Raw genomic sequence first — 26,517 nt, forward strand, 5'->3', positions numbered from 1 at the left:
TGGTTATAGTACCAATTTAGAATATCCCCACAGTTCCCTTTGTACACTATTACTGAGTCAATTTGAAACACATGCTTTGATTTTTGTTTCTTCTGTTGTGAAAAATACACAGGGAAGTTTTGTTAATGGTACATTCATAACAATAACCCAGTCTGCAAGAACCCAGAGGAGCCATGCCAACATGTCACTTCATGAGAAATGTATGTCATTTCCATGGCTACGGCTGTACAGTCTGTTAAGTATTATGTAGGCTAAGTCAAAAGGCTTAGAGCAGCATAATGCAGACAGCTACAGCTGTAAAACAAACTTTGTATGTCCCATATGTCTCTCGTTGTGATGACTGTGTGTGTGTGTGTGTGTGTGTGTGTGTTGTACTTTTGGATATATATTTATATTGTACATAAATGTTTATGCTGACATCTGTTCTACTTTTTTTGTTGTCCATGTCTTATTTTTTTTAAATATTTTTCTTGTTTATTTGTAAACTTGTGTATGTACGTTGAGACCAAAGTGGAAACCGGAGTCAAATTCAATAAGGCTGATTCTGATTCTGTGTGTGTGTGTGTAAACTGATTGTTGCCGTTTTCTAGCATAATGAAATATCACTGTAATATTCCCCAAATCTCAAGGGACTTTCTTAATGACTTATAATATTATGTCTAAATTGTATTTTTTTTTTTTACATTTCATATAAAAATCACATGTTATACTTGTAGGATAAATGATTCTTTCATCCTTTTAATATCAGTTTTCTGTTATATTAATAAAGTAACTATCTATCTATCTATTATAGTACATTTCCAAGAGTTCTCCTTTGGGATACACCTGCGTCAGCATCAGAAAGCTCCATTTCCACCCAAATGCTCTCGGATTGTTCATTTCCTTATGGGGTATAAATAGGGGGTGGTTCTCCAGTCGATATCTTTAATTGCTCGTGGGGTCGTATCGATACCTTTACTGCTCCCATCACGAGCCACTGGGAACGGGGTTGCCCGGGAAACGGCCGCATGGCAACAGGATCAGAGCCTGGGGGTTGTCTGCTTCTAGGTCTGCTCCCATTTTGCATCGCACTTCCTCACTAGATGGTGTGCGAGCCACTGGAGAGTACACTTCCCCCTGCACAGTGGGCGCTACATCCAGCAGAAACAAACCGGGGAAACTATACAGGCGGACCGTTTCTTCACGGGGCTCCGAGGAGGAAATAAAGTGTGGAAATAATTTTAAAAAGCGTCGTTCGCGTCAAGGTTTTCTAACTCTTCGCCTTTTTTTTTTTTTGCAACAGCAGACTTGGGGAAAACGCGGCACAGTTGCGATGGACATAATGATTGCGGTACAGGATGCTTGTGTCTCTGGTCAGTGGCTTACTGCGATCATTCTCAGCCTGTGCTGCGTGCTGCCGTCATGTTTGCCCGCCGGACAAACTGTGGACTATTCCTCGGTTGAAAGCGTGGTCAGCAGGCAAGGCGACACGGCTCTACTGAGGTAAAAATACGCGAACACAACTTTCACTTTCTCCCGCTCACACTCACTCTCTGTCGGGAGTTCTCCCGACCTCACACTCCTCATCACCAGTTCATCGTTTTACAATGTCTGTTAAGTACTTTTAAACTGGGCTCTCGCACAACGCGTGCTATAAACACACACAATAGCTATTAACACACACAATAGGCCATTTTCCCTCCATCCCGTCCCTGTTTTTTCGCCTGACAGGGGGGGCAGCCAGAGCTACGCAGGACGCCGCTGCTGCGACAAGTGTAATGAATGGTTACTGCAAAGTTTTCATAAACACTTTCCCCTTCGCGTGCACACGTTTAACTGAGATAATGTGCTTTAATATGTGGTGTGTTTTCATTTTATAGTCGCTCGCAGATGGGACGACATTAACCAAAACTGGCCCACCACTGCCTTATCGCGTACGTTTTTTAGGATTACCTCCTGGTGTTTGTATCCCACAGTTTCAAATGCTATATGAGTGCTGAAAGAGGAGCTCGGAGATACAAGACAAAGCGTGGAAATGTCTGTTTTTACAGTGCTGTCCTGTCACTTTGGCTGAATGTATTATGTGATGTCGCAGTTTCAAAAAACGACGCTGAAGAGTGCATTTGTGGTCGTCCGCTGTTTATCACAATCGAGTTATGGCAGTGACGCGAGCTCTCCCTCCATCCTCCCCCATCCTCCCTCCATCACGTACACTACGATGCCAGCTGCAAAGGTGGCTGCTCATTAAGGACTAAATCAACTGGGCATGGGCGTGGTTTGGACCAGTGCACTGAGGACTTTGTAACATATTCTATTACATATATATATATATATATATATATATATATATATATATATATATATATATATATTCATATCTCAAAAACATTGTCAAACTAGTTTAGGGTTCAAATACTAATTGTACTTTTAATGCTTAACTTCCAATACACTACTCTTGCAGTTTTCTTTCTGGGCTATAAAATGCAAAAATCTCCTCTGTGTCGTCTATTTCATTTCTTCAGAAAATTCAAAAACTCTTCGGCAAAACACAGAAAAATGATTCAAATCTTTGGAGGGCTGTGATAATATCGTGTTCTACCAATATCAAATATCCGTTGCGATGGCTCTGAGGCCTGCCCCATTTCAATATGAATTCTGTAGTGTTGACTCTTGAGAGGTGCTCGGCGTGGACCTGAATACAGAGCAGCTAAACTGTCTAAAGTTCCACTCAGCTTGGCTTTTAGTCATTGTTGTCTCACACTTGATTGCTGAAGAGCTGGATTGTTTCTGTAGCATAAGGTCATCATAAGTGGCTGTGTGGAGATGAGTGCCTTACTATGAGTGTCGTTTAAATGTTGTGGTGTTCATCTCAGAAATCCCTTGGCAGCAGCTAAAGGGGTACTTTAACTTTTCCCCTGTTCCCTCCATGTCCTAAAGGGACGTCCCTGAGAAGAGACTTACACCTCTGACTGTCTCTTCGGAGAGGGCGTCTAATTCCCTTGTGCCAATCTGGGTTTGGCTGTGATCAGTGGCTGAAGCTTTGCCTGAATCCTGATGGTTTATTGGACCAGAGATTATCCCCGTGCTATGAGTCAGCTCAATAAACAAGTTTCCTCCCACCCCTTGAATAAGGCAACACTCTCCATAAGTGGGTCAGTAAATGCCATCCAGGAAATGGATCGGGGAAACATTTTCAAGATGCTCTCATTGCCAAGTTCTTACAGTTAATGAATGGGTTAATCGGCACTCACTGTAGTCATTCATTGGCTTTTTTTTCACTTCATGTGAATGCCGCCACTGTGAAGTTATCACTTTGCTGTGCTCTGCACCTGTTGACCTAAGAGAGATTGTAAACCTCTTAAACAGCGCTTGCTCGCCTCTGTGGATTGCATCTAAGTGATGATAAAGGCCTGCTCTGTCTTGGTATAGTCATTTCCTCAAACCACAAGGAATCATGTCTCGGTCTTTTGTCCTTCTTTCTTTTCTTTTTTTCCCCCACTGGTCCTAAGAGTCAGGCATCACCACATGAACCATTTCTTTTAGGAACTCAGCACAGAAAACAGTGCCTGTTTGTTGAGTTTCTTCATTGTCAAGACCCCGGACTATTAGAGGGCAATTTCTGCTGTGCCCCTAAGCTGATTGCTGGCTAAAAAATGTGAGCATTCTCAAATACCGACAAACCCAGAAGCACGCAATTAGTCACTGCCTCTGGATTATGGAGTAGCTCCCGAGAGGTGCGTCTGCTGTCGTGTGTTCATTTCCCGCTCCTCTTTAATTCTGAGCACTGCATTACTGCTGCCCCTGACTCATGTTGGACAGTGGGTCCACATCAATTAAATGATTCGAGCTTCTTGAAGATGAATAATAGTCTGCATGTGTACCATCACCCTTTAAATCTTTTTTTTTTTTTTGGATTACTTAAAAGCTCTTCCATTTTCAGCCTCTAACAAAGGCCCTTGTATGCCGAAACGAGTTGTCCTGCAGCTTCCACAGTGTCTTACACAAGTGCATTTAAGTCATTCATGCTGCATTTATTTTACATACTGGAAATCTATACGCTTCCATAGGGAAGCGCATTGTTTTGGAGGAGCTACTCATTCCCACATAATACAGCAGGTTTCATGTAATTTGGATTTCGTTGAATAAACCTTGACTCTTCCCAGTAAATGAATGCTGTGCATTTGAGGAGGCCGGCCAGATGAAAAGACAGTTCCCCATGCTGTGAGGAAACACACGGTATCAGTGGCAGCCTCTTCCATGTGGATAAGCAGCTGTAATCAACAGCAAAGAGTGAGTGTCTGTACATGTAGGCTTCAGCATAGGCTTCTACAATATTGCGATTTGCAGTCTGATTTTGAAAGTATGTCCATCTTTTTATCGTGGTATTTTCTATCTTCCCAATTAAAGACGTGTGATAGGATGAGAGCTGCACAAAGAGTACACTGATCACACTTTAAAAGCTACATTTTACATCATTGAAAGGCAGAAAATAGAAACTAGGGAAATAAATTGGAGTGAGGCTGTACACATCAAGAACAAGACAATTATCCAGCTTGTTTTTTTTTGTATGTCATTTAGTTTGACAGTTGGTCCTCAGCCACAAAGAAAGGCCTGCACCAAGGGCCCTTGTCTCTGTAATGGTGCAAAATTGACCTGTCACCAGTTTGAAAGTCTGGCATTCGTGTAAATCTAAAATCATTGCCTCATGTCAACAGACCAGTTGATGAGAATCTTTTGTGGCTGAACATGATTGTACTGGAGCTTTTTCTAACCTTATCCAGGACACAAAAAAAAAACCCGGTACCATATCATTTTCCTCAACTGTGTCATTATTATGGCTCTGAAAGGTCTTGACATTTACTACATGCACTTGTGCCAGAGACACCATCTACTTTAAATGGCTTGGTGCCCCCATCCCAACGTAGATGCTGGTAAGACGGAAGAGGGGAATATTAAGTGACAGTTCAAACTCCACAGCACATCATTTAATAAAGAAGGAATAATTGACTATCTCCTGAACACAGACCATAACACCATGACTGAGAAGCACCCTCTCCACTTTCTGCATTTCATCAGTTTTCTTTTTTTTAATTAGCCAGTTCTATTAAAAAGCATAAGAAAGGCTTCTTCCTCTCCAACAGCTTGGTTGGAGATATAGCAGATATGGTGTGCACATCCGTTAGCTGTCAAATATCTGCAGTTTCATGCACTCATTTGGGGGAAAACCTGGTTTACCTCTTCTGACACATCTGTGGGCACACCTGAGTCTGTCACTGTTAATTACGCCCCAAAATCCCCTCGCCTGTTCGCTGCGCCACATGTTTAACGCGATCAGCGTTGTGCTGTCAGCACAGTGTTGCTGTCTTTCACAGTCCTTACGCTCATCGCGGTGCCCACATCTCGAGGATCAAGTGTTTGGCAAGTAATCTGACCTCTTTTCTGTCGAGCGAGCAGATATATTCATACTGATGCAAAAACAATGGGCACGGGGGGAGGGGCTGTTGTTATGGAGGGACTCGCAGACGGAGCCCTCCTGGCACAGATACAACTAATGGCGAGAAACTCATAATGTCTTATGTGAAAAACATCTGACCTTTCCTTTTAAACCGTGGAGTCTAAATCCTGTTGCCCAAGGGAAGGCATCCGTCTGCAATAGATGTGTTTTAGTACAGATGGAAATCAGCTAATAAGGTGACATGCTAGAGCAGTGGCTGAGAAAATGTTCATATATCAGCTGCCTCCTTTGAAACCTCCAGTTAACCTCTTCCACAGCATCTTCTTGAAACTCAGAGTCTGTCATGGCTTCTTTTAAACTGTCTCATTCAGCTTGTTACCAACAAGCAGAATAGTCTCTCAACTGAGACGAGAAACGATCTCAAACGTGTGCACCTTTTTAGTCTTCTGTGTCGAGTGATATACGGTATATTCAATTTATAAAGTAATATGGTACTTATGAGATAAATCAAATGTGTTTGTATAGATTTACAGATGAGGCTAGGTAACCATTCACATGCATAAGGTGCACTGCATTCATCCCTTTTTAAAAAAAGGATATACAGAAAATCAAATCTTGTGTGGGAAGATCAAACCCATCAAATATTCTATGATGTTTTTTGGTTACATGGCAGGATTAACTATCTAGTTTGGCATACATACATACATACATTGAAAGCACATTATAAACCATTTCCAAATGGATGCCAGTCATCATTTGTTAGGCAAGTCAATCCATTGTACTTTCTAAAAATTAAGTATTTCTATTTCTAATATATTTCAATTAGCACTAAAGTGATTGAGTGCCCCGATGAATTAAAGCCTAAATGGAAATGCTTTCCCAAGGTAAATCCTTTCGAGGGAAATGAATGCTATGCTAGGTTTTGAAGCATCTTTTCTATATTCTTGTAATCACTACAATTATAGGGGATAGGGAAAATGATTTGGGGTGGAAAATGGAGGCCCGTACCCAGCTGCGAGCAGCCACGTAATTGCAATAATTCTACAACAAAAACCAAGGGAGTGTTTTTGTGTTGTGAGAAAGCTATAAGCCTCAAAATTCGACTTGACAGAGAGTGACTGGACGGGTTATCTCTTGGGCAATTCAACACTTTAGTTACTTGAAACTGAATTCTTCGAAAGGAACATGTCTGTGTTAAGAGACACCGCCTTTATTTTTAACATCAATGAAAGAGTGGAAACAGTTTACTATTTAAATTGAGCACTGGGCTGTGATTTTCCCACTTATTATGTACAAGTGTGGTCATTACATGAGTGTGGATACTTTCAGTCATGTGTAGTGAGTTTTTAACCGACTGCTAGAAATAACTTTGTTTCTCTGCACGTTCTTGAGGGACGTATATTGTCTTTGTGTTTAGAAGATTAAGCTTCTCTCTCTGACAGCTACACCAGAGTAACATTCTTTTTACCAGCCCTTTTGTTGGAGAGTGCGTACAGCCTTTTCTGCTCCAAATCATACAGTATACCAACACTTCCAGTCTTTCATCACGGAGAGCTGAAACCATTCCTCAGAGCCCCTTCAATTACAATCCTTAATCAATCAGTTAGCATCTCCTTGTGTTTCATGATAATTAGTTGTGCTACTCTGACAACATTGCATAATCTCATCCCGAGCCTCCTCAGTTGAGCGTGGTTATATACCAGCGAGTCGTGGTATGCCTCTCATGTCAGCGGGTTATAAACAAAACTCGCTGACTTCAGAGTTTGAAGCCTGTGTGACGGCGAAGCTTTGAAACAAAGAGTGCAGGCTCGTACACTTTGCTTGGTATGGGGAGCATGAGAAACACCTCAACCTTTAGTGAGCCTCTGCAGGAGGCATAATCGTATATATCCTTGAATTTAGCTCTGTTTAGCGCAAAGTCATAAAGTGAACCCTTTCATGCAATTCTGATTGACCCAAATCTATATTTCACCGAGACGCGTTTCTGAAAGTTTGAAGTCGATTTCCAGCGAGAAGAAGAGCGACTGAATCATTGTCATGGGAGATGTTCCCTAAGGATCGAGTGGTTGATGTCATTATCTTTAATATAAGATCTTTATGTGTGAGCATGTTTGGAGGCTGGAGGGACTTCAGGTAAACATTAGTTTGATCCCAGAGGTATAATAAATCAGAAGTGTTGACACTTGGTTGTAGTCGCGATGCCCTTCAGTGAGTTAGAACAATCCAGAGGGATTCCAGCTCTTGTGGAGGCTATTTTCTTGTCCTTTAATGAAATTCAACATTAGTCTTGTATCTTGGGTTTACACTGGAAACATTTCTCTCTGAGACGAGAACCACAAGCTCAGAGTAAGGAACAGTAAAGCTGACTCGCAAGACCTCACATCACTTTCAAAATATTAGTTATACGGTATAAAAATATATGTATCATAATTATATACAACTGCTTTTAGAAGCAAACTAATGACAGGATGTAATACGTAATAATAAGCGTAATTTCTATTATTTTCCTGGTTGCCAGGGTTCCTCCAACTCATAAAATATCAGTCTCTTATGAGTCACACATATTTCACGACCAAGAAATCTATGTAATTACATTGTCAGTATTTTCACAGTCAATCAAGAAAATTCTCCACATTAAGAAAGAAGTATTGACTGTAATCTCCTATTTTAAGCCCTTCGGTTAGCTCACTCATATGTTCACGATGGCTGTCCCTCACAATTGGTTAGAAACTGCAGCAGCTAAAGGAGATAGGTATTGTCATAATTCATTTGGCTCTATGTTGGCATGGCTAAAGAATTTTAATTGGAGTTGCTCTGAGCAGGTTTTTGAGTTTTGTTTTATTTCTCTCTCTCTCTCTGTCATCTGCATAATGAGTGTGTGGATTTCCAACTGCTGTAAATGTTTGTTGGAGCCGAGTAATTGGAGAGTCTGCATTGGTAATTATTAGTAAATGGAGAAAGAAGCAGTGGAGCAAATCAATATCGCTGAGAAGTACCTATTGTTTCCAGTGGGGTCAGGAGTTAAGGTAACAGAAGTGTCATGCCGCACAGAGATGAATAAAAGCCTCATTTGTGAGAATATTGCATTAATATCGTGCAGACATTATGAACAGCAAGTCTATTATTCTGTATAGTGTTGCATTACTGTTGAAATAATGAAGCACATTTTACTGAAAAGCTTTTCTTTACCAGCTGAGACAGCAATGCTTATATTGTTTTCACCTGGTGAGTTCAGTGTGTGTGTGTGTGTGTGTGTGTGTGTGTGTGTGTGTGTGTGTGTGTGTGTGTCATCAGAACAAACGGTGGTCCTGGAGACACCTACCGCATCGGGGACTACCTCAGCAGCGGTTTAGAATACTTTACCAGTTGTTTATATGTCTGACTGGTTTGATGATGATGCTCTCTAGTTTAATTTTGTGGTAGATTAAAGCCAGCAACGACAAATTCCCCTATTGGATACTTACTGCTTAATTGTAGAGTCACGCCAGTGTATTAACTCTTTGCACAGATGGCACAATGGTTTGAGTAAACCAGTTAAACAGAACAGAAACATGCTGTTGCTCAAATGTACTTTAAACAGTCCCCTCAGTACTTATGGGAACACAGAACACTATCATCGGCCACGCAGGTTAGTGCCGTGTTATTGAATAGAACTCGACCCCCCATTGTTTCATGGCGTGTTTAGCAATGTGTTCTCAGAATCTGGTTTAACAAAGTCCTCCGACAGCAGTCAGTTCTTTTACGAGGGAAACACAACGCTCCTGGTGAAAGATAGAGGATTTAATCCAAACAGAGAGGAAACATTCTGACATTAATAGGGTGTCGGGCTTTGTCCCAACCACACCATGGCCGGGAGAGACTCAATCTGGGCTAATGTTAAATTCATCAACTGATCTGTGACACTGCCACTCATTAGGGTTCTAATTTTAGACTCGGGGAGGCTTTTTGCTCTTCATAATAGGACTTTTTGTGATTCCTCCACACTTCACTGTCTCTGACTCTCTCTCACTTTCACCTTATCTTTCCCTACCGCTCTCTTTCTCTCTGTTCATTAATTAAGGGTAAGTCGTGATCAGTTACTACCCAGTATTGGATGAGCTGTCTGGTGTTCTCTGTAAACACTCCAGGGTTCGTTCTATCTTCAGTATTTGGTCTGTTCCTATTCAGCATGTTAGCTTAGCCGTGTTCGTTTCTGTGTGATATTCAACTCATTGGGCTTAAGGGATCCCAGTTGATCAGGGATTTTAAAATAAGAAGCATAAACTGCAGCCATGGCCCGTATCAGTCAATGATGATCAATTGTCCCATTTGAGACAGAGGTTGGAGGCTTTTAGAAACCCTAATCACAAATCACCATCATTATAGAGATGCACAGATAAAACCACCATCTTTGCTACTTGCCACAACCCATTTATGAATCATTTTATTGAATGCATAACTGTCAAAAACCTTTCCTCTAAACCTCTTTACTGAACCATTAGTCAACTAGCTACAGCAGCAACGTTGACCGGTGGTGCTGTAGAAAACAATGGATCTATGCTCAGAGTCCGTGATTATGGGGCGTGGTGTGAAATGCACGGTAAAAGGTGTTTGTGCTACTAGAATTGTTGCCCGATTGATGGTTGAGTAGTGGGTGCTTGGTTAAAAGAACATTGGTGATTTCCTGAAGGATAAAAAAATAATGCAACAGATATACTGCATTTTGTATAATGAATTTTCCATTTCTATATTTGACGGGTTTTTCCTTTACAATATATTTAGCTATCACCATCAATTTGTGTGTTTCAACTAAACCTCGTGGTACTACAGTGTTTATTTAATCCAATACAAGTATTTTCCTTCATCATCATTTATCGTCTGGTTATTTATGTTTGATTAACATTATGTAAGACGCATTGTTTTGTTAGCTAAAATGTCTAGAGCTGAAACAATTAGTCAATTAATACATAAGTGGATCAACAGAAATGTAATGAATATACGAAATGAATTAATCTGCAATTATTTTTGTAATCGATTAATCCTTTCAATGAAACATTCACTTGCATGCGTCTATGGTGATGATCGCTACTTTTCTCAGTCATATCATTGAAAACATATCATCTATCATCTTTGTCAGAAACATTGGAAAGATGTGATATTGAGCTCTGAGAAATTATTATGCATTTTTTCACATATGTTTAGACATTTTGTACATTTAATGATTACTCAAAAATCTAATCTTCAGATCAATCCATAATGAAAACTATAAGCCCTAAAACTTAACTTAATGTGCATAGACACCCAACCAGCATTCCAAGACTCTAGCCCAGTTCCTTAGCAGCCGATTTAACGACATTGCTCTTCTAACGGTGTCTCAAACCCACAGAGTATGCGCTTGGCAGCAGTAAAAGCTATGCTGCTAATTCAGAAGCATTTGGACCACGAAAAAGGATTGTATTTCTCTCAGGAGATATTTTAACTATCCTCTTTAACTCCATCAAACTTACATGGAAGCTTTACAGAACAACATGGAATTAACCTCTGCTAGGTTCTCTGCAGTGATGTCAGGCTCTGTTTCTCCTCCTTGTTATACCCAGTTAGCATTATGAAAAAGGGGGATTACAGCTCCAAGCTAATTAGCATCCAGCCCTAGGAGCGGCAAATGAAATGTATTTGTAGATAATACAGTGCATGTAGCTACCGTACCTCTGTCATGTTAAAATGTGCAAGCAAATTGTCGCATTTAACACACACTGTTTCATCTTACTGTATCTTGAGAGACACAGTGCTGTACCACAATAGAACTTCCCTCAGGCACGCAATCAGTTTCCAGCTCCTATAGAGTACATTCTGCAATCTCTAAAACAGACAGTTGTCTTCTGTGGAAGTGTGTGGGCCACGTCTTTCTTCTGCAAACCTCAATCCAGGCACCGTCTTTGATTCCAACACAATGCCCCTGCTGCCTTCCTCTCTGCACTGTGTGAGTGCCACTTTCATTTCGGAAAATTCACCCTCGTTTTTTGCCAGTGCAGTCGCTAATGGGTAGTCTTTTTCAAAGCCTAAAGGATAATCCTGTCATCTTTGTTTTCATGGCCACCTCGGAGCCATTCAACAAGTTCAAAAGAAAACATCTGCAACATCTGCAGTGCAGTGTTTGTGAGCTTCGCTCCATATATGTTCCATATCTGCCGTCATAGACAGGAATGCATGTGGAAAACAGCGGTTGTGCTGAATGACTTTAGTGGCATGTTATTGCTCACTTAAGGGAATCTCTGAGCCAGGTGCTTTATTTTGTTGTATTAATGCTGATGCCAGTGTACCACAAAGCAAAAGTGCAGGGGTGGGACGTGGTTCTTGAAACTAGCTTTCACTATCAATTTATGCTTGTTTTCCAATATTTTGGTCAGATGTGTTGACATGTGAAACAACAACAACCTGATAACCAGCTGTATTCTCCCTGACAGGCCAATGTGGCCATTCAAAGATGATTAAATTTACAGTCTCTGTGGATGCCACAGATTTTTTTCTGATCTTCGCCCGACAGTATTGCTGGTTATTTCTTTCTTGGGAATGAAATGATTCACATTGAGGTATAGCGGCAATGTTGGATTTGATTGTTGGAGGAGAGCATCTTGTGCATGTAATGAGGAAATATTTCCAGGTAGTGTAGTACAGATCATCGTAAGAAAGAATCTCTAGAATCAGATGTGTTTACGTGAAAGCAAAGCAGAGATTTCTTCGCTTTTCTCAGGACAAGAAATGTGTCGTTGACTGAACGAAATGTGAAGGTCTGACACAAGGGGACATCAAGGCTGTGAGGTATTCTCATGACACACAAAGAGTGAGAGTGCATACATCCTTATTACAGTGTGGAGTAAACAAGGTGAGGTGAGCCAGTTTTTTGCATGGACATAATAAATTACATGTATCAGGAAAACTGAATCTGTAACGCACACATGAGATTCAAGGGCGGAAATAAAGTAGACAACGATAAAATACAACCTTCAGAGACACTGTACAAGACTTGCAAACAAAACGTATGGGGAAAATACTGCATCATAAAATGTAGTAGTTAAATAAGTAAGGCTATTAAACAGAAAACGATTCACGTATGTATCGCTTTTTTTTCGTTTTCCAACTTCTGTGATGCCTTAATTGATATAGTTGCTTCATTTGAGTCTGTGAAGGTAGAAGTAACTTAGCGCTTTTATTGTTGTAGTCTACTTAACATGATATTCATTTTATCAGGAATTATATGCTCTGCGCAATCCGCCACAGTACTATACCTATGCTAGGAATGCCCCCCCGATAACGGGAACCGATAAGACAGTAGTAAATACTCTGAGTATCGATACGATCCGGAGTTAGCGGTTCTGCTATCGGTATCGGAGGGGCGGAGTCGTGCTTTACTCTGACACACACACACACCGACTCTGGCTCAGTACTGCGTGAGACACACATCATGCCAGAGAGAAAGAAAAGAGCGACAGTGTGGCTACATTTTACTCGAGTAGATGCTGAGAACTCTTGTATCAAATCCAATAAAACCCTCAAAAGAATGGGAGGAAACACCAGCAATCTATCAAAACATTTGGCCAACAAGCAGAACATAAATGTGCAGAAATGCAGAGTTTGCGACTGTTTGACAAGCAGCTACAGGGAAGATGACACAGGAGAGGGTGAACGAGTGTCATAGCGCTGTTACCCAGTTTATTGTTAAAGGCCTGCACCCCTTCTCAACATTTAGGTAACAACTAATAAGTCTGTCAGTGAATATTGAGTTGTTTGATACATAGTTCTTAATAAGGGGAGCAGCTGTGTTATACGTTAGTGTTATACATTATTTTGCAGCTGCTAGTCCCACTACCACTCCAGCCAACACACCTTAACATTAATTGTTTTTTTACTGTGGGGAGATGACCAAGGCTCTCAACTCAAATATACTCGTCCCTGTAGGAATGTTCTTAAATTTACATTTGATGTTGCCATTGAAATGGTATAGTCAACAATAGTGAGTAATTCAAAAATGTCTGCCGTTGCCGTTCACAAAAGACTATTTATTTTTTAATTAATTGTTTTTTTTTCTCACAAAATAATCAAAAAGAACCAATAAGAGTGTCAATAAGGAACCGAACCGATAAGCAGTATTGATAATAGTACTAGTATCCATAAAATCCTAACCATACCCATCGCTATACCTGCACGTGTGAGAGATGCTCGCACCAGACCGAATAGGAGCTTAGCCCCAGAAGTATAAATCAGGCATCAGAATTACTGGTCAAGACAAAGGAGGTACTACAAGTCATAAAGCGTAGTGCTTCCTGAAACTCACCCAGATATGATTAGAGTTTATGTGACTCTGAGTAGTAAGTATAGTCCTCGGCAACAGTATTATGGTTAACATCTTAAATAGTTAGGTGATTAAAGGACTTACTTTTTGATTGTTCCCTGTTTTATTTTGAAATGCCATGCCTCCTGTGTGCTGTGGCAGTTTGGCTTCCTGTCTTTGTGCTTCTTCCTCCTTATTTCTGTGATCACCTGTGTTGTATTAGTCTCGTCAGCCCTGCTCTGTTCTCTTGTGTTTCTTCCACCAATCAGTTTTCAGCCTGCCCTCGTCTGCCTACCTGTGTCTTGTTGTTTGATCAGTTTCTTGTGTATTTATAGTCATGTCTTTTGTCTGCTGGTTGTGCACATGTCTGATTCACCCTGGTCCTGTTTCATGTCGTTTTGACTTTTGGATTGTTAGTTACTACTTTTGTTTTCCCCTTGCAAGTTTTTTTTAATTTGTTTATTAAAATCACCTTGTATCATCCTTCTGCTCCCCGTGTCCATCTGCATTTGGGTCCATCCCCAGTTGTCTTTTTGCCCCACCCTGACATCCAGTCATTGAGTGATTGAATTATTTATTTGCAGCATAATAGGTAATTCTTTTAGAAGAAACTCCAATTGAATTATCCAGAAACCATGTCTCTAAGGTAAAATATACATTTAAGTGTGGTAATAAAATTGGGGAACAGAAGGATTTGAAAAACAGAACTGACATTATGTCCACTCAGCTCAAAATGAGGCAGCGTTCCACAAAGAATAATTGTGTGTTGACATCTGCATTCAAATTACACATGGTTTCAGTCCAGGAATTGTGTAATCTTGCCAAACGCTTAAGGTAGGACATATCTAAGAATTTGATTGTGTAGTTGTCTAAAATACGAAGGGACAATGACCTGAGAATTAGATGAACAAAAGATAATACAGTAAGTCAGTGGGAAAGCAATTTCACTTACTCAGGGAATTTGGTTTGACTTTGTCGAAGCAATATGTATCAGTATTGTGTAAGAGTCCGATACGCCCAGATTTGTCTTTACAATAGAATTGCTTGTGCGAATAGAAATCTGTTTTAATGTAACAAACAATTGTAACTGATCTATATCAATAGTTTGAATTTCTTACAATCAGTGGAGTGAGTGGTCTGCAGCACTGATACTGATACAAGTCTCTTACAGTCCATAAAGTTAAGTTAGCCCTTCGCCCTGACATCGGGTTCACAGGATGTGTTTTTTTAGTTGCAGAAGCTATTCATTTCACGCTGTTTATAATTGGGTTTTTCAGCTGCCATGGCAATGAACAATTAAATTGAAAGCTTTTACAAAAATGTCAAAAGTATTGCGAAACAGTGTGGCACAGCATTGAGTGACCGACAAATATCGTCTGTCAGGGTTTTTAAATACAAATACTGTTACTGACTTAGTCATACTGCACAGTAGGTTCCTTTGTACTTGTGTGTGTATTCTTTTATAGTATAGTTGTTGTACTTTTCACAGTACATTGCTGTAGTGACATGCTGCCGGCATAGCTGAAGCAGACAATGCACCGTTCTACATCTGTCAGCAGGGAAACCTTCACTGTGAGCGAACATTCGGAGCACTTCATATGGACACTTTCCAGTTCCTCTAAATTGATTCTTATTTTCTGCGATCAGCTCGAATGTGCACTTCTTGCGTGTCAACTCAGCTGCTGCTTTGCCGGCAAAATTATTCCACAGATATATTTTTCATCTCACAGTTAATAATATGGGGGTACTGTACACAGCTGCATGAATAATTCATGCAGGCATTCCTTTGTAGAGATTAAAAACAGAATGAAAATAATTCAGGCTGTAAGCTTACATAAATGGATTTAGAAACGGCTAATCAACTAGCAAGCCTGTCTAAGGCAAGGCGGCTACCTTAAGTTGCAAGTTCGTCCTCAGAAGTGCCTGCTTAAGCCCAGCTGAGAGCCAGCCAGAGAATAAATTCAAAGGCTTCTGTCCATATCATCTCCACCTCCTCCCTGATAGAAATTCTTATGATTTTCTCTCGGACGTGACACAGTGAAGCCTTTCCCTGGTTTATTCTGCCAGCGAGGAAGTGACGGGCCCTAATTATACAGTCTGGGGGCCGAGAGACATTAACAATTACGTATAGGGATAAAAGAAGCAGATATGAGGAGGGGAATAACGAGAAGTGGGAAAAAAAAGGCAAGAGAGAAAATGACACAGGAAGAAGAAATAAATTAAAAGCAAAAAAACATTTTGCTGATAAAGGAAGCAAGAAATTGAGTTTGTAAAGAGCAACATGACAGTAATGGTTCCTTTGACTTGTTTCAATATCATAATCAGATTTAGAGGCACATCATGTATATTTATTCAGGAAGGTTTTTTACATAATACCCTTTTGTGCTCACCAATTGCACAGATCAGTCACGCCTCACTGCGCACCAACAATTTCTCAACCCATAAGCTGAACCTTTGTCCTTCATTGAAAACCATGTAGCTGCAGCAGACTGTTATTAGATGTCTTCCCAACCATATGGCATTACAGAACATTTTGGGTAAATTCATGATCTAAACACGCTGTGCTGTTTAGCAAACACTTCTAAAGGACGCCGGCCTTCTGTTTACTCTGCCGTAGCCCTCCGAGCTCTAAATGGATTAATGATCCCGAGGTTGTCAGTTTAAACGCAGGCGCAGAGGATACTGCTGATGTGTCCTTGAGCGAGGCACTTAATCTAAGTTGTGTCAGTTAATATACATCTTCATAAACGCATTACACACATATCATAGGTTGTGTAAGTCACCCTCGATGAAGTCAGGAGAAACAAACACTGTGAGCCCTAGATAACACCTTGGCCCACAACACAGTACAGGGAATATCAAGTGGCTGTTGTCTGGATTGCATTGCCTTGTCATTGTTTGGAGTCCCTATCACAATGTATTCTGTAGAGGCATAGAGGCCCCTTTTTTTTTTTTTTTTTGCTGGTAGATATAAATAGTTCAACTGTTCCAAAAGGATACTCGTATGTCCTTATCTTCTGTCCATATTTATGCCTCATGGTGCCTGCCTTAGTGTATGGCAAATGTGCAGTACGCAGTAAACAGGATCGCGGTGTGTTGCTGACATGCTAAGGGGCTCGTGGGCAGCGCTTTATCAGAACAGTGTAGCTCAGACACTTCTCTGAGTGGGCGGTTTGCTTAGAACCGGACCCCACATACTCGGGGAGGGGAGTCTGTAGGGTTGCCCAATTAGTGCTGAAAAGTGTGGCTGTGCGTCAGCAGGGAAGTGTGCACCAGAGGAGGCGCTTCATCAATCATCGCTCTGGCTTCAGGCTCGTTCCAGAACCTTTTCCCCGTCTAGCAGAAGGAGAAGGAAGGAGAGGAGAGAATGACAGTGGTCAGCCAATTCCAGGAATGACAACCCGACAACCTGGAACTGACTGCATTGAAGCCTATAGCTAAGTCATGTGATGTTCTACATTTTTCTTTCTCTCAACTAGTCACGAAAGAGCAAAACCAACAATGCACTAACTTCTATAGCCTGTATTGTCAAAGCCTGATATAACTTATTAGTCTGTGCCACAAACCTCTGTTAAGAAACACATCAGTGAGTCACATTACTGTATGTTCAAACCCACATACACCATCATACTGTTGTAAATACTCACTAGCTCACCCAAATCCACGACAAATGCAGTATTTACTACTGCTGTAATAGGATATTATTTCGCTATTATGGGAGCATGTGCGATTAGCAGGTAGAGTCAGGCGTCTCCTAAACCTACAGTTGGCTGCTGCTGTCAATGTCCAAGTGTGCTTTACCCAGACATGGATCACCAAATTGCTCCCAAAGCTGCTGCCATCAATAGTGTAACATATAAGAAATCCATAATTTGACTACCAAAGCTGTTTAACTGAAAAGGAATTAAATATGGCAGATCATGGAGCATCATTCATTGTTTATTATGTACGTACGTGTGTGTGTGTGTGTGTGTGTGTGTGTGGTTATTGATTGCCAATCACCAAAGTCACCAGTATGCAACATAATGCATCATGACCTGGCAAATACAGTCAATTTGTCTGAGAGTTACACCGCTCCCCTTCCCTGTTGTGTCAGTCATGTACAAACCAACTGTTCCTACTTGGCTTAAACACTGACACATAGTGTGACACGGGCTCAGAGATTTGTAAAGTTTCCAAAAATCGGTACTTAACTCTGTACGGAGGGTATAATGATAACGACCGTTAATCATCATATAAAATACATCTCATTTAGTGAGTCTGCTCACCGCTTTGTCACAGTCTTGACAGTGTCAGCACCAGCTAATGAAAGCTTAAAAAAGTCTTCTCTGAATATTATCTTTGAGGTATTTTATCATGTATGAAACTTCTAAAAGACCCATATTTTCCAATTTAAAATCATGGTTATATTTCCTGCCATGCGTCCTTTTGTTCATTTTATGCCCTCCGCTCTAAATGCTTAAAGATAATCTCTCCTTAGGGAGGTGTACAGTGATACCATACAGCATATCACAAAGGCTACCCTCACATGGAGCAGTGAGACGAGGGTTGTGATGGAGAGAATTTAGCCAGATGATAATGCATTTGCAGCTTAGTTCAACCTTTCAAAAATACCTGCACGCTCAAATCGGTCCTTCTGGACTGTAATATCAGGACCAGGGTCGCAAACATGATATGGCCTGTGGCTCACCGTCCAACTGTCTGACATCCAACCTTCATAAAACAGTCATCAACATTAGCTGAATTGTGTAATGAAGTTTTTGTCCCTCCGTTAGAGCAATATTTCATCACTAGCAAATTATCCTCAACAACATTATCTTAATGTTAATGTCCATATGGCGTCCATGATGATTGTGCCACTCTCACTGGCTGGGGTATGAAATGTTATTGTGTCAATGTAGATTTCTCTTGATTAGCGACCAGCAAATGGTGCGATACCATGATGTCACTGAGGCGAGCCAGGTTCTTTTTTTTGGGTATGTCTTTAAGGTCAGAGTTCAATGGCTCGGACAAGCATGCTGTCTTAGACAGAAAAAAAAGGTGTCTGTGTGAGAGTCGGATCTACTGGTAATAACCTCTTCTTCAAACCAACACTCATGAAAGGCATGGGCTGACCTACATGCTGTAAAGAAGGATTCTGGCTCTCTTGTTAGTGTGTACTAGTGGGGAATTGAGGTCTTTTCTGTCAGGAGGTGATATGTTGAAGCTTCAGCTAAGCCTAAGGAAAAAAAAAATAAATACAGAGAGATGGGGGCCAAACACTATCCAGCTCATGTGTGTGCCTGTGCACACGTATGATTGTGTAATGTGTTTGTGGGCAGGTGTCCACATGCGTTTGTCTGTGTATATGTGTCTGTGTGGGAGAGACAGTAGGAGGGGTTGACTGACAGCCCTATCTCCCACAACACTGTGGAGCTCCATACATCATTAATCGCTGACAAAAAATGAACATTCTGCTGTATCCTTTGAGGGCTAAAAGGCCACACTGACGGCTTTTCCTATTGTAAGCCTGTCTGTGTGCCGGCGTGTGTGTCCGTGTGTGTCAGTCCACCGACCACAGTGTGTAGGTGAGAATTCACTACCGACTTGAGGCTTCTGACCTGTGTGTTTGGTTCAGTGCCACTATGATGGATGACATGGTTATCAGAATCTCGCCTTCAGTATGGAGGCTGTCTTATCTCGCTGTCAAGGTCAGTGGTTACTAGCTTTATAGCAGAGTGGCAACCTAGTGAGCTTACTGAAACGCACCCTATATTCCATCGAACATCTATCATAGTAAACGTCAGAATCAGTAAGGCCACTGTTTTACAACAGACCGAAGAGGAAGCCATCAATTGGACAAATCGGACCCTAGTAGCGAAAGAAGTCTAAAATTTAAACTATATAGGATTACAAGTATGGGATTATTTGTGGCCAACATTTGCTGATTGTGATGATTATTAGATTTGTTTATTTGTTCAGAAACAATGCCGCCCTGTGTGTGCGGGGTGCATTCCAAAAGACGGGCGTGTGAGTGTGTCAGTCACTTTGCAGCTTGGTTCCAGCTTGATTGGGACTAATGTCGAGCCAGGGAATTAGCCTCTCCCATTAGTCCGCGGGGAGTTGATAACAGATTGCAGGCTTTAATACTAAAATAGACTCACCAGAAATGAGCATATACCATAGCTTCGACTGCAAAGTCCACTCATTAAGAAATCACTCAGTTGTGAGATCAAAGGCACCATTACCCTGCATTTAGTTGGACACATAGAAGTATGGAATAAGGCTTGTTTTCTCTGAACTTGCTCAGGGTTTATGAGACAAAATCTGTCAAGCATCTGTCAAAACAACCCTTAGCAGTTAGCAAAAAGGGTCCGGACTCATAAAAAGTACATACAAATAATCAGGAGGTATTTTCTCCCTTACTCTTACTTTTTTTAAATACCTCTGTGGGCTTGTTCTCACACAATTCTGCAAAGTTAGAATTTTCTCAGCTAACCTGCTGATCGCAATTTTGGTTTGTTGCCTTCCGGAGGCGCTGCTACAGCTACTTTGAATCTCATGGGCCAGTAAGATTACTGTCCATAATTCAGCAGTTTCTATTGTTTTCAGGCTACAAGTGACGGCCCTGCTATAGTGTGCCAGAGAAAGTGGGCCCACAGCAATCTCACTCAGGTGCATTGTCTTGGACCTGGGTTTCTGTTGCATTGCCAGAAATTAAAAGATTGTATGAAATACAAATCTTCAACCTTTTCTACACGTGTGTGTGTGTGTGTGTGTGTGTGTGTGTGTGTGTGTGTCCACCTTCCAGTGCAATACCTTCACCTCTGTACAGCAATATGGACATCATCACAACAGGCACCAATTAACATTGTCTTAGGTGTACAATAGGAATGTGAAGGGTGTGGCTGTATTGTTAGTCCTCTCCCTGTGGTGGTAGGGGACACTACTCAAGATGGTGCTCATTGATTTCAATGACAATTGCTCACTGAGCACACAAGCTAATAAATATACATCTGTGTGGTGCAGCCCAGTGCACATGTGCATTAGTGTTTCTCTCCATGGCTACACCTGCTTGGTCTTACTTACTCCATAAACACACTGGGAGGAGTACACACACACACACACACACACACACACACACACACACACACACACACACACACACACACACACACACACATTAAATAAAGAACATTATCAACCGCATGTGAAGACGTTAGTGTTGATGTTTTATGTAAAACATAACATGAAATGCTAACCCTTATTTGTTTTGATCAAGTGGACATATCTTACATTGCGACATCAATGTTTCCTGATTGTTCAAGGAAATTGTAGGCGCTTGCTTGAGCTCAACCCCACAGTGCGTGTGTATTGTGTGTATTATGTGCCGTAAACCCATGTGTTCATCGTAGTGAGCTGGGGCAGAAATCAGAGGTTTATTCAGAGCTATAATATAATCAATGAGTGCATCTTTGAAGATGAGCAGGCTATTTTTAGAATACATGAATGGGGGTGGCCTTGTTATACTGAGAAGTGGCTGATTAAAGTCCCTTGTAGAGGCTACCCATCATTCGGAATTGTTGTCATACGTGTTCTGCCCTGTATCAACAGTGTCAACGGTCACAACAGTCACGGGTAAGACATCTGCGCTGTGAAGGACTTGGCTAGTAAAAAAACATAACCAAACCCCAGGATGATGGAAGCAAAAAGCATCCAGAGCTCTGTTCAGCCATGCTTTGGTAAGCTGTGTGTAAAAATAGATTCCATTAAGCCCTGATTTTCACACTGCGGTTGATATGATTTGCTTCCCAATGTATATGGGTGAGTGCTTGCAATAATGCTTAGTTAATATTTTCTCCAATCATGCCCTCAAAACGAGGCTAGCAAGATTGGCTCCAGGCTATTAGGACACACTTGCGGCCAGATGCTTACAGTTAAATGTACTGTATAAGGGACAGTAGATGGATTGTGTTCAAACGTTTACGTTGTGAGTATTATATTCATAAATCATGGAAGAAATACCTCCCATCCATCTCAAGGTGTCCAAGGCTTGAATTGAGAGCAAGGAAAGTATTCTCTCCCTTCAAAAAGAAAGCATGTCAATGGAAAAACCCATTACATTTGCCTTCAGGCTTTTTCCTATTTAACGCTGTTCTCTTTAATGGGGTTATTCAGCAAACCTTGTGGGCATCTTCAACTAATTGCATGTTTCATAAACTGATAAGGAAAAATCACACTGGTCCAGGCTGCAGCCCATACATCTTATTTGGATTCTTGCACTTTTGTAACCATCCAATTTGAGAGCTTAGTTGACTTTACCTCTTATCATCTATTTTACCTTCAGCCGAAATGAGGTAGTCTTTAAACAGGGTTTTGTGTGGGCTAGATTTGGTGTATACAAGACACTCCAGTGCTGTGATCCCAGTCATATGCATGATAAACGGGAATGAGTCTAAATCACAAAATCAGTTATGTGATGTGTTTCCTTTCAGTGTTTGATGAGGTGAGCTTGTTGTATCTTGTGCAGAATCATCCGCCTGCCCCCTCAAACCCGGCAGAGTACAGTATTGTGTGTTTGTGTGCATGCTCATTTGCCATTGGCTCATTTGAATATGTGTGATGTCGGTAATGAGCAGCCAGAGCTGGTGAAGCATAATATTTGCCGAAAGAAGGGATGAGATGGATTCTCTGCTGGGTGTTTCTCTTTTACCATTATTATCCTGGTTGCCAAGATACTAAACTCCTGGATGCAGCAGCAATTTACATGGGCTTAATGTACCTTTTAGCTTAGACATGCATTCGGCTACTATTCCCTTTCACCACTGGCACATAGTTAGAGAATCAGGCCCAAATCCATCATTTAATAAGCTTTAGATAACAACATGATAGCGGTTAATATGTTTTTGTGCCAATTTGGCAGTGCTTTTGGAGCTGTGCTGTTGCCCCTGCAAGTTACAATGACTTTATTCAATTGATTGGATGTGCTACGCAAGAGGGGCAATTTTGTGCCGCATTTTTGATTAGTTTTGTCATTAAGAAAATGAAGGGGAAGAATAACAATTGATCAGGACTGGTACGTTATTGAATTAAACCAAATTGTGATGTGTGTGCGCTGCTGCACTTGGATGGTTTTTCTGTAGTTTAATAAGTTGGGAGATTATTGCTACTAATGCTAAACTTATTGTATAATTTGGTTTCCTACTCATTGCCAATGATTTTTTTTTTTTTTACCCTCTCACTTGTCTGGAGAACATTTCCAGACAATAAGAGCAATTTCTTGTTCAACACAACAGTACCCTCATGTAGCTTCAACTAATTATGCTTAACAAGGTCATTTAGTAACAAGCAAATGTGACAAAAATGACAATGGAGGGTTTGGGTAAAGCCCATGCCAACATGTAAAATTAAATTATGTCTTTTAGATTGCAATTGTATGACTGCTTTTCTCACGATATTCTTACTCTATAGACGGAACACCAGACTGGAGGCTTCTAGCTGTTAGAAAGCGCACCCATCGAGGTGATGAGTGAGTTTGGATAGAAGAAGCGCCAGTGAAACCAATGGAAGAGCACTAACCTAAAGCAACACACAAGTTCAGTATGTTTACGTCTTAGGATGCAGACAGAAGCAGGGTCATTTGTCATATTTTAAATAATGCGATATTCAGTGACGCAACAGCAGTTTTGTATTCGCTGTATTCAGTCTCTTTTTCCTTTATTCTCTTGCTTTCTTTATGCTTCACCACATTGTTTTAGCATTTATTAAAAACAAGGTAACAACACAATACTATGCATGTATTTGTGTATGGGGTTATGTAAAAGTAATTTATGATGCTGTTGGATTGCTGCTAGACTTCACCTTTTTAATATAGGTGTGTTCGGGAGAGTAAACCATTTTCAACAACAGTTAAAATATAGTTATTGAAAGGCTATACTCAAACAAATATCGTATGAAGCAGAATATTTCGTTAGATGAATACATGTCAATTTTGGAAATGATTCCATCTTTTTTAAATCAATTTCGACTTTTGGATTAAGGACGGAGATAATTAGAGTGACGACATAGCGCCGCATGCTTTTGAGGTGTGTGAGATATAAGGCAAGAGAAGGTGGAAGCAGGTGGACTATTGCACGCAATGATTCTGCAAGTTATTAATGATATTAATAATAATTCAAATGTCAACGTTATGAATAATCTTTGGTACAGCCCTAGTAATTAACCATGTATCCTAACTCCACCAGGCAAAATATCTGCTCTCATTAGCAAAAACAATGCAAATGCGCCTATTTGGCGATTCTTTGGTTTTATACCAGTAGAAAAAGGGGAGCCAGAATACTGTTTTATAAGTTGTAAGACAAACAAAGTCAGGACTAAAGATGAAAGCGTCCCAAATCCGCGCTACCATCTTAAAACTCACCATCCCACAGATAAAACAAGTCTATACCAACTCCATCCACAAAGAGCAGCTGGACCACAACTCCTACCACAGTGATCCATCAAAACATAATCATCAAGGTTTTTACAAAATATAGACGTGACAGTCAACGGTGGCGAGACTGTAAAAGGGTAGTTACTACCAATTTTATTGATCTGATTTATTTATCTTGCCTTTGTGTGAAATGGCGTTTACTGCCTATTGTTGCCACTTATGGGTATTTCAACATATACGTCTTCAGTACATAGATATAAATATCTATGACATCTTTATCTTTGAATTTTTCTCTGGATGATAATTTCATATATCATTGTTACTTACAATGACCAAAAAATGCACTGTTGATAAAATCTGTTTTTTCATGACAACAGAGTTTACATGTTGAGACACGTTTCAACACACTAGTACAACTAACAACAATGTAGAATAATGCTTAATCACTTAATCAGTAATTGCTTTTCCTGGCTTTTGCACTGGGCAGCATCATTGGTCCAGTTTCTTGATACCTCAGAAGACATATCAATATTATGACTTTGTAATTGGCCACCCAAATGCAATTATATGGTAGAAACTGTACAATGAGGTCACAACATAAATGTCGATTCGATGAGGAACAGTCAAATAGAACATACAGGAAAGCCAAAGTTAAGCCTGATAACCCTCCAAACTTCCTTGTTGAGAGGTCACAGTGATTTCACTGAACAAAAGGAGGAACTAACAAGGTTCTCACAGAAACCTGCAGATTCTTGGTCTATATGGCACATGGTTGTCCAACACTGCTCTTCGAAATTAAGTTAGTCGGCAAGTAAACAAGAAGAAAAACTCGAGGATGAAGCAGGAAACTTGAAAACTGTCCTCTGTTCATCATTAGACACAAATTGTCTGGCCCAGCTTACCTTGCACGCACCAGCCACAGCTTTGTGTTCGACTGCCTCTTTAAAACTGTATACCAGTATGGACACACCCGGAGGAATTGGATTGTTTTTCACCCTGCTGACCACCACTTCAGTGAGTTAAGTGCAACAGGCTTTGAGCCTAGGTGGAGTGAGGTAAATAAGTGCCTCTTCAACCCATGTTGTGCCCCCTGTTGGCTGTCATCAGGAAGTAAGGTTTAGACTCTTGCCGGCTTTTTCTGACTCATGCCTTTCACCGTGTCCTCAAGACAACCCAGATAGATCCCACACACACTCTTGGAGGCATATTGATATATTTAATTGCAGTAATGGTATTTTACTCTTACTGATGTATTCCTATAGAGACCTTACAGTGATTAAGGCAATCTCAGAAGGGAGTATTTGCTCTATCAATAAAAATTACTTACTCAAATCACTGTTATGAATCAGAGACCTTGTTCGTGGGCCGAACCCTAAACTGAGCATAATCCTTGCCAAATGGACTGCCGATTAGCTTAACTAAGGACTTGTTGGTCCCTGCCAACACACAGGCTCTGCATTTCAAGCAGATGAGTATTCATTGAATTTCTGTATTCATCCAACCTTCTGCCGCCTCCTCCCTTACAAACAGTCAGAAAAATATGAATCCTGAAAATGTCTAAATAGTTTTCAGTATTCACAACACTGCTTTGAATAATATATAGTAAAGTTTGACACAATGCAGTCTTGTCTGGCATTAAGAAATTCTGCCAACGTAATTGAAAATTCTGTCGTGATAATTGACAAAGTACAGATGTACTCCAGAGGCTACAGGCATTCCCCTTAAACACCTCGCATCTATGCTCCATGACTCTGCTATTAGAAGGTGTATTGGCGAAAGTGTTTCCTAATGTTCCATGGTGAAAGCAGAATGCTGAAACTGTTCTTGCTGTACAACCCAGTTCTTTCACCCACACTCTAAACTAGGAGAGTGTGGGTTGTACTGCATGCATGTGTGTAACACCACGAGACAGATAGAAAAAGGACTGTCCTTAAATCAAGCAAGTAAGCACAAATAGGGCATGTAAAATATGACTATGCCCAGCGGGGCCTCGTCTCCGTGCAATGTATTTATTCCAATATTTGCAGATGACTGAAAGCAGTTAAGTGCTGTGGCAATTGCTTATTTCCCTTTGTCAGGATGATGAATGTGGCCGCACCTATCGGTCTGTGCAGGGGTTCCAATGCCCTCTGACAATGAAGGATTGTCCATTTGTGCCATGGACAGAGCACATCAAAAAGGGTGGATAAAGCGCTGCAGGAAAGCAATAACAAACACTCTCTTGTTACTCTCATTGTTTTTGACAGCAGGATTTTAAAGCATTTCATTTATCATGTCATATGCAAGTATTGAAGACCTGACATTTCCCTTAATAGGAACACATCATTTTTTGATAGGAACACATCATTTTATTAGCAATGTTCA

At 40.7% G+C, this 26,517-nt stretch overlaps 1 protein-coding gene across 2 annotated transcripts in view; it reads left to right on the top strand.

The window, feature by feature from the left end:
- The first annotated feature begins 938 nt into the window (after positions 1-938).
- The window catches only part of negr1 (neuronal growth regulator 1), a 132,124-nt gene continuing 106,545 nt past the window's right edge, over positions 939-26,517 (top strand). Inside the window, exon 1 of one of the 2 annotated variants that reach the window (XM_068707462.1) lies at positions 939-1,482. In XM_068707462.1, the coding sequence (XP_068563563.1) occupies positions 1,313-1,482 (170 nt within the window). In that variant the 5' untranslated portion in view covers positions 939-1,312. The remainder of the gene's footprint in view (positions 1,483-26,517) is intronic. The other variant, XM_068707463.1, reaches the window with a different exon arrangement.

The sequence above is a fragment of the Cebidichthys violaceus genome, unplaced genomic scaffold, assembly GCF_023349555.1.
Source record: "Cebidichthys violaceus isolate CVI_PGR_0920_01 unplaced genomic scaffold, fCebVio1.0.p SCAF_13, whole genome shotgun sequence".
Taxonomy (NCBI): Eukaryota; Metazoa; Chordata; class Actinopteri; order Perciformes; family Stichaeidae; genus Cebidichthys; species Cebidichthys violaceus.